The sequence below is a fragment of the Stegodyphus dumicola genome, chromosome 9, assembly GCF_044657685.1.
Source record: "Stegodyphus dumicola isolate Sdum_Otavi_A_Nest chromosome 9, ASM4465768v1".
NCBI classification, from domain to species: Eukaryota; Metazoa; Arthropoda; class Arachnida; order Araneae; family Eresidae; genus Stegodyphus; species Stegodyphus dumicola.
In genome coordinates, this window is record NC_140776.1 from 10,956,310 (window position 1) to 10,966,000 (window position 9,691).

The 9,691-nt window shown below is 34.6% G+C and overlaps 1 protein-coding gene across 1 annotated transcript in view; it reads left to right on the forward strand.

Annotated features, from left to right (window-relative positions):
* The window catches only part of LOC118199549 (SID1 transmembrane family member 1-like), a 114,252-nt gene extending 108,629 nt beyond the window's left edge, over nucleotides 1–5,623 (forward strand). The window contains exons 23-25 of the mRNA XM_035371440.2: nucleotides 184–294; nucleotides 3,589–3,702; nucleotides 5,488–5,623. Coding sequence (XP_035227331.2) covers nucleotides 184–294; nucleotides 3,589–3,702; nucleotides 5,488–5,550 — 288 coding nt within the window. The 3' untranslated portion in view covers nucleotides 5,551–5,623. The remainder of the gene's footprint in view (nucleotides 1–183; nucleotides 295–3,588; nucleotides 3,703–5,487) is intronic.
* The last annotated feature ends 4,068 nt before the right edge of the window (nucleotides 5,624–9,691 follow it).

A 9,691-nucleotide genomic window follows, 5' to 3' on the forward strand; every position in this document is an offset into this window, starting at 1 on the left:
TGAACCCAGTGCTCCATCTGAAGTAAACTCCAGATTATATAGACTGTGATGGTTGTCACTACAGTGTATCTATCTGTTCACGTTTGAACGCAGTCAGTTGTTTTCGACGCACCTTATATGAAGAAGAGCTTAATTTCAATCGTCATTTAAATGCTTACACATCTTCCATATCTTGTATTTTAGATCTGGTACAAAGAAGGCCTACGATGGGTTCCCATTATGTACATGATTCTGTCATTCATCTGTTGGGGTGTTGCTCTACATTTCTTTTTAGCAAAGATCACCTCGTGGCAGGTAAAAGTCTTATTTAATTCATTGAATTTTATGAGTGGTAATTATTGTGGCATATTATTCTGTAAAATTAAATCTTGTGAAGTACTATATAAATTATTTTTCACAACAGGCTCAGCATTTCTTGTCCAAAATGTTCTAGAATCTGTAAATCTCAGCGTTTGGGCTATTCTTGCAACTTACTTTTTGTCCTTTATCATAAATTACTTAATTAAGTTTAGCCACTTTTGACTGTTCTTCGGTTCTTCTTGTCATGTAATATCATTATTGCAACGCCAAAAATTCTTTCTTAACTTTATAAGGCGAGAGATTCTCCGTGAAAATACACAAAGAAATATTTGGAGTATTAAAGTTTACCTTACGCAATTACGCAGTTGATTTTCAACTAGTAATTTATTTATTTCAACTAGTTAACTCACTCAGTAACTTATGAAGGTAAATTTTACCTTCTGAGCATTATTTCTGTGACCTTTGATTTAGGTTTTCTATGCGACTGTACACATGATTTTAAATGAAATTCCGTTATAGATTATGACAATTAGCATGTAGAGTTCTGCTGTATCTAGAAGCTTATCTAGAAGTATCTAGTCTGCTGTATCTAGAAGTAGACCCTACTAGACTAGAAGCGAGTTATCGCTTAGTCTGAAACAAAGCACAAAGTCTAAAAGAAGGTTAAAATACTCTTTTTATTTAAGTAATAATAACTGAAAAGGACAGTGTGTGTAAGACAGGCGAACCTTCGCTACTTGCGAAAATTTAACATAAGCTAGCGTTAAATTCAAATGCAGGTAGCGTAGTCGGAGACTGTCCATAAAGTAGATTACTTACCAAAGTTAGTTAACGACGCGTATTTTTAAACGCCGGCTAGAAAGATGCTAAATGTCAGAAGCTCTGATCTAAATATTCAAAATCCTCAGCTTAAATACTAATTTGAATTCTATTGAAGATTAAGGAAAGGAGAAATTATTGTAAAATTTATTGTTTAAATTGTTATTAGTTATTGTAAAGATTATTGTTTAAATTGCTACTAGTTATCGTTAGAAGTTATTATTTAAATTTTAATAATTGGTTAAGTAACATAACCTACTGAAGAACTGCTCGGACGGCAAGAAAAACTCTGAATTCTAAATCACACTATACAGATCAAAATTGACAAGAAGTAAGTCCAAGAATCTCTTTTATTCTCAAAGGTACTGCTATAGGATCTTACTTTCTTTGTCCACATAAATTCTACGAGATTCTTCTAAGGATCCTGACTACTTCTTGCGCAGGCTTAAAGGAAACAACCACAGAAGAAGGGTAAAAATAACCCTTTATTATTCTCAACTATGAACAGAAAGGCACCTCCTTTCTGCTGTACAATAACGCCAACAACTTGCGGTGGAACTTTAGGATTGTTACACGATAAATTCAAGGCTAAAGAGTAGTGTTGGACTAGCACTGCAAGTTAAGGCTAAATAGGCTGACTCGACAACCTACTCGACGTGATAATTATTTAAATGGCCAAAAAAGGCATAACAGCAAGGACAGAATCGTAACGTGCTCTGGCTAGCGAAAACACGCTCTGAATAAACTACAAGACTCACCCGTTTAAATATTCACTTAAATTTAAATTAGCATCCTGGCGAGGAAATGCGAGGGGAAGTGAGGAGTTCAGAAAAGATAACAAAAAGTTTAATAATTGGTTAATTGAACTAAGGAAAACCCTACACGGTAGGTAATCGCTTGTGAAACATCAGAGCAGAACGGAGTCTTGCTGTCCGTCAAACCATATGGAGTTACAAGCAGGAACTCAGCACGCGAAAATCTTCATTGAATTAGAGGTACCATGTAACTAATTGTTTGCTAAATACCAGGGTTGCTTACAAGTTATAAAATGTAAAAGATAAGAATAATATCGAATAAAACAGATCTTATGTAGAAAAGAAACTATTAGATAGATCTCGAATTTCATGTATCCTTAAAAAATGGCAACACTTCTGTCAATGAAAAATTTGCATGATTAAATTAATGCTAAATTCTTCTGATTTTAGTATAATTATTAAATGTGAAAAATTATAAGGTATGTAAATTTTCTGTATTGCAATATGATACAGCAGTTATGAACGTAACTGCTTGCATAGTTTAAAAAAAAATATCATTTAATACCAGTCTCTAATTGCTTGATATCTTTATTTTTGAGTCATTAATTGCTTTTATCTACACCGAAATATATCTTAAGAATGTGCTCAAAATGACTGCAAATTTCCTTCATGAATACATTGCAAAAAAGAAAAAAATTCAAGATCATACATATATAATATATGTAAGAAAATATGTGAGACATATCTTAGATATTATGCAAGATGTATCTTACATATTAACTTTCGTAAATGTAAGATAAAAATATGTAAATCTTTATAATTTAATTTAGTGATATCTTCTTAATTCCTCATTTTTAATTTGGGTATTTCCTCTCTATATTCTAAAAATAAAATGAACTTTTCTGAGCTATTTCTAGATTAATCTATGTCACATGGCTTGCGTAACGCTTATCATGTAGCTAATTCGATATAAATTACTAAAAATTTTAAGAATAAAAACCTTTTCTAACATAAATTTGGTGAGCCTCCGTATTAGATGATTGCGCACTTTAGCTTCTGCCTTTCTAGCTGTAATGATGCTTTTTTCGCTGTGCTCTCTTCCTATCGTAATAGCATTTAAAAATGTAAATGCTTTTAAATAGTCACAATTAGAGTGCCATGTAAATTGTGGCCCCTAATGTCAATTGAAATAAAAATGAATATTTAATTTTACTCGTCTGCCAAGTTTCATTTCAATATGGATCTACGTTCTACGCCATTGCTACGTTATTCTTCTATCGCACACACACGCATATAGATATATCTTCAAATTAGTTTAAATTATTTAATTATAATATGTAATATTTAAGTATACAGAGCTTTTCAGTAAGCAGCTTCCAAAGTATCAACCATAATTTGCGATATTCTCGTATTTTTTGCTCGGGAACATTACGTGTAGTTTACAGTTGCCACAGAACATAAGAATGTAGCATCCTTTACAGCGGAATAGAAATACAAACCTATGACCACTAAATTCCTTCAATGCGATACACTGCAATGTCAGTGTTTACTACTTACTTCGCTAATATTCCTTTCTAAGTTTTCTTATCAACACGGCTTTTTTTTTTTTTTTTTTTTTTTTTTTTTTTTTTTTTGGTAACCGTAATATTTCATGTATTCCTATAAGAAAAATTCGAGTGATGTCGATTCAATTGTGTGTAATTCTGTATTTTAGGTAACTCCTGCTGAATCCAGGGAGAGAAATAAGCACTGCCTTATCTTGAACTTTTTTGATCACCACGACATTTGGCATTTTCTTTCTAGTTGCGCATTATTCTTCTCATTTATGGTAAAATAGTTTTATTCTTCATTAGTGCTTGTTCTGTGTTGTGTCGTTATCGTATTCGTTTTATATTTGTACGGGTGTAATGATAAACCTTATTTTTTGATAAATGTCATTATAGCAAAGCTTGCCATAAAACTAGAGAAACGTTTTTTTTTTGGTGTATATACTTCTTAAATCAATTGCTATATTAGTTTTTATAAAAATCTGGTGTATACACTGCATGAGTTCATTGTACAGAATATTAAATTATACGCATTTTTCCTGCATTTCATTTAAACTTATTTCAACGAATTTCATTAGAGATACATTTCTTATTCAATTAATTCAGTTCTCATTTCGCGGCAAGGCAAAAATGCATAAAAACTCAAAATATCTGCATTAAAAATCGAAAGACAGTAAAACATAAAACAATAAGCACAGTTAAAACAATTAAAAAACGATTTTTAGAACTAAAATTAGAATTTCTAAGTAAAACCAAGCAATTCAGCCAGTTTCCTTTTGGTGTCACTCGGGAAAAGGACAGGTGCAGAAAGACTTAATTCACTATTCAGCTAAGTTTCAAATGTAAACAAATATGGCTGCCATGGTAAGAAAACTTAGGCATAGGCGCACTTAAACAGCTTTCAAATTGATGATGATTCTACGATGGACTAACTAAATACATGCGGATTATCTAAAGGCACTAAAATCTTAACCGTAAAATAAGAGCAACATAATTCAATCATTTTTAAAGCAAAAAATGCGCAATTTGCCAACATATAAGAATAATAATAAAAAACATGAACTCACTAAGCCGAGTAACAGAGTATAATAAATTTATATTTAAATATGCTTTTGGTGCGGCCGGTTAGTACCAAAAAGGGAGGTGCACAACTATATGCTATAGCAGTCCCATATACAAAATTTCAACGTTCTGAGGCTACTTGATTTTGAGTTATGCGAGACACGTACGTACATACAGTCGCCACGAAAAAATCTCTTCTGAATCCATTTTAAATCAGTTTTATAATCCATTTGGGGCAAAAAAGTCCTTTATTCTGTCCTTACGTACAGATGTGGTGTGTAGGGTCAGGTGTATATTGTATTGGTTGGATGTATTGTGCTGGGTGTGTGGGTTGTCTTGTATGTGTTGGATTGTGTTTGGTGGGTCTGTTGTGTTTTGTGGGTTGCATTGGGTTGTTTGAGTTGGGTGCGTTGCGTTGTGTGTGCGAGAGAGAGAGGAAGGTTATCGCGGCAGTGACTCAAACCATTCGGTTGACTTCCATCCATGAGTTTCAGGATTTCTCCTAGCTGTTGTATCAGTTCCGCATTGTTGTCCATAATGTTACTCAAAAAGATATGAGCGTAATAAGAACTTGGCGTCAGATATAGGCTCAAAAAACTCCCAGTCTTAGAACTTACAGTAGAAATATCGTTGAATAAGTAAAATATGCATGTATGCAAGTTTATATTTTAATAAATATGATAGTTATATATTAATAATGAATACGAATTTTTGTGAAAAATGTGTGTTGCCCAAGCTGTTTCAATGCAAACTTTTATTGTTAAGAAAACATAATTTTTATTGTGTGTTGTATGCATTTTCTTGAGTATTCTGTTTCGCATCTGTAATATCTAATTCTTATCAACAAACAGGCTTTCTGCCAAATAAGTGAAGTTTTCTCACTTCAGAATTGCGAATTAACAGAAAATTAAAAAATAACAATGGATCGTAACCTTTTGCGTATTTTAGAGATTTTTTTGTTGTATAATTCTTATGAGATACTTTTTTTTTTCTTATACTTTCAGGTTTTATTTACACTGGACGATGATCTAGTGAACACCAAAAGATCGGCAATAATTGTATTTTAAATGTTGCGGATTGTTGTATATTTGTAAATGTAATTAATTTGTTTTCAATAAATATTTCGTTAAACCTCAGGAATATCATGCTTCTTTCTGTTCAGAAATAGCTCACCTATATTCGGATCCAATCTAACCTGTTACACTAGAATTACTATGAACGATTACCAGGTTAACTACGACCAATTTATATAACTTTACACCCCTAATTGATTTAGTTTCATGCGCGTAAATATCACCATATTTAATTTAATGGAAAAAGGTTTTTTTTTTTTTTTTTTTTTTTTTTTTCCCTGTTGTTTCAGGATTCAGTGTTTTACACCTGTTGTATTCTCAAACAAATATTGCATTACATTAAACAGGTGCATTATTTTAATGCAGTGTTATTTTAAATAGTATCTTAGTATATCCATATAGCTTGGTAGTACATTTCGTTAAAATATTCTGTTACACTAAACATGGAGCATCCAAGACGCATTTACGCAAATTACGAATTAAATTATGACTTATTAATTTTGTCTTTCCATTTAAAATATATTATTAAAAGCCGCTTATTCAACGCAGAACAAGAAACAAGACGCACAGAACAAGAAATGATATATAGTAAGAATAAACCCCCTGGCGACTGGTTTGCTCAAAGCAAATCGGCCAGCCGGGCGCCATTGACCTCGAGAAGAACAAATGCAGCTAGTGCCGGCCGTCTAGACGCTTGTATCCAGATGGCTTATACAGCTTTATAACTCTATAAAGCATTATGTAATATTGAAAAATTTGTTATATTGCATAGTTGAGGCGATAGTAGAATGCCAACTTTGAAGTAATTGGGAATCTAATTCGGAAGAAATTTTGCACGTTAAATATGTTTTTAATAAAGGGCAACCTTTCTGTACACAGGCGATTTAAATTTTTAAAAAAAGTGTTTTCACTCTATTGTACAATACTTTTATATTAATATTATTCATAACATCGGAAAATATCCATATCTATGTGACATAAGCTTTCTGTTAGAAATTTTAACAAGAGATTTGTGCCCCCAGACGGTATAGTGGTTAGGGGAGTAAACCACTGAGTTGGCTTCCGTCCCAGGTACAGATATATCCATGCAGAATTGGTTATCAATTCAGCGGGAGTCAACCACTAGCTGCCATGCCGCAGCCCCGGCTGAGCAGACGACATTTATAAAATGCAAAAAAGAATTATACATGTGCATACAAGGCACTTGAAGAAGAGTTCAATTAAAGTATGTGTATATACATATATATATATACCAACTCAGGTACAGATATATATACACTTACGTACATATATATTCCGAAACAAATAAAAGTATACATACTTTCACTCATATTCATATATGCATCTATAATAAAATTTACATTATCATGATAGTTAAAGTTTACATGAAGCATGCCATTGAGGTACGCGTGATCCTTAGTATAATTTAGGTATCATAAATAAAAGATATAAATATGTACAGATACAGTAGACCTTTGTGTATGAAAACCTGGCACAGCTTAAATACAAAATTACATATTGAACATACATATCACATAGTCTGTTGCTGACATGTTGAACTAGCTTATATAGACTTTTATGGCTACTATCATCCAACGTCAGAAGAGTAATTGCTAGTACAGTAGTCAATTATTGTTTTCAGTTTCCGTTGGGCAACTCTGTTACTTTGTAGATTCTGGAACCAATTTGGCCAGAATCTGGCTCCTGGTTGAGGCTGTTAAGTGCTGTGTGTGGGTAGGAGAACACAAAATGGTCTGAATGACCCTCCTCCCTACATTCACAGTTACCATTCTCTCTCAAGCCAAAGCGGCAGAGGTGTGAAAGGAAGGGTCCATGGTCAGTGAAGAAATAAGTCATGTAATTGCTATTAGTTTGGATTGTTGTCTTGACCTTGGGAATGAGATTGTAAACACGTCTCCCTGTGGAGGCTTGATCCCAACGTTCTTGCCATATTCTTAGGAGCTGATGGAATGTCCGACACTTTAGGTCAGAGACTGGCCTAAGGGTCGGGACTTCTCGCAAAGTGGATGAATCAGCTTCTTTCTTTGCGGCAACATCTGCTCTCTCATTGTCTTCTATTCCCGTATGAGCGGTCGCCCAGATGAGTGAGGGTCTTTGCGAAGTAGGCATGTAGGTTAGAATGTCTCTAATGCTGCTGACGATAGGGCTGCGAGAACGAATTCCAGCTATCGCAGCGAGGCTTGAGGCTGAGTCTGTGTAGATGATATTGGGCACTGTAGGATTATTCTTCAGGTGGAGAAGAGCTGCTCTGATTGCTACGAGCTCCGCCTGAAAGACAGTTTTCACAAGCGAGCTTCCTTTTCCACTCATACGTTAAAGCTCCTCTAGAAAGTATACAGAATCCGCTTCCCGTGCCCCGTGGAGTTTTAGAGCCATCAGTGAGTGGTTAAGTGAGCCTACTACGGTACCGAAGAGCCCAGGTTCGAATCCCGGAGAAGACATGGATGTTTGTAAATGTGTATTGTCGCTGCGCCATGGCGGCACTCTAAATATTCCAAGTTCCTCTCTAAGCCGCGATTAGCACACAGTAATTACGTGCTGTGTTCCGGCTGTCTTGATTTAGATGCTACTAAGAGCGCTGAAGGTAGAGAAATGCTTCAACTGAGCAATGCAGGAAGCTGAGATGTAGAAAGGGGTGTGACAAAAGTCACGTGAGCTCTGCGAAGACATCTGATTGGTGTTAAAGTATTCGTCAAAACGTAACATATATAGAATACAAGAAAAATATAAAATAAAATGCAGAGTAAACAGTAGAAAAACAATATTCTTGGTTAAATAAAGTTTATATACAGATGTACATAGTTTCAGAAAAGCTTGATTCCAGTAAAGGTATATCTGAATAGCGGTGTGCACAGGTCACGTGGGACGCCACCTTCCCAAGTGCTGGCTCTGATGAATGCTGTTTCGTTTTGGACTTAAAGTTCCAATAGTCACTAGATGAAATAGATAGCAATTACGTAGAAAAGTTCTGATTGCTATTCAGGAAAAAAGCAGCAAAAGGACGGAGATGTCTGTCTTCATCTAATATTTCATAATGAAATAGATTAAATAAATTCAGATGTTCACAGTCTTTAGCTTTCCTGAAGAACTTGTCATTTGTTTTGCGTAAGAAAGTATCCAGTGGCTCGACTTTTAAGTCCCTGTGGAGTACTTCGTTCCGCATAAAGTAGTGAGCACTAGTTATCAGTCTTAGAAAACTATTTTACACAACCTGAAGCTTGTTTAAGTCAGTTTTTGTCACAGTAGTCTAGGCTGGTGAGACATACATCATGACAGGACGAATAGTTGAAAGATAGATTAATCTCTTTTTGGTGACATCAAGTTTTGAAAAGCGTCCTAACATAGGATACAAGCATTTCATTACATAGATGGCTTTATTTCTCACATTATTAATGTGGTTAGTCCATGTCATTTTACTATTCAGGGTAATTCCTAAGTACTTAGCATGTTTCACAGCAGGTATGGGTTCATTAAACAATAGGAGTTGTCTCTTGAGATACTTTTTCTTTTTCTTTTTTCTGATGAGGAGTAGTTGAGACTCTGATGCATTAATTTGTACTTTCCACTTTTTGCACCAGTCTTCTATGAGAGGAATGTGGTCTTGGAGTTTTTTAACTGCATGATTCACATTTGCAGATTTCACCGCCAAAGCAGTGTCGTCTGCGTAACACGCTAAAATTGAGCTATTGTTGTAGCGTACAGAAGGAAAGTCCGCGACATAGAAGAGATAGAAAATTGGTCCTAATATACTCCCTTGAAGAATTCCACTGAATCGGACGTTCTGAAGAGAAGGCACCGTGAACAGAAACTACGAATTTTCTGCTGGTGATAAAAGAAAAAATAATTTTCAGGAGCTCACGTTCAAAGTTGAAATCAATAAGTTTCGCTCTAAGATCTTCATGCCAGACGCAGTCGAAAGCTTCCTCCACATCCATCATGAGGATAGCAACATTTTGATTATAGTGACTAGCTCAGCCTATAAACTTAGTAAATCTTACTAGTTGTTTGAAAGGTGAGCTCTGAATCCAAATTGTTCAGGGGACAGTAAGGTGAGATACGATTTCATTTTTTCCAGTAGAATTCTTTCAAAGGTTTCTAAATATGCGGTGAGCCT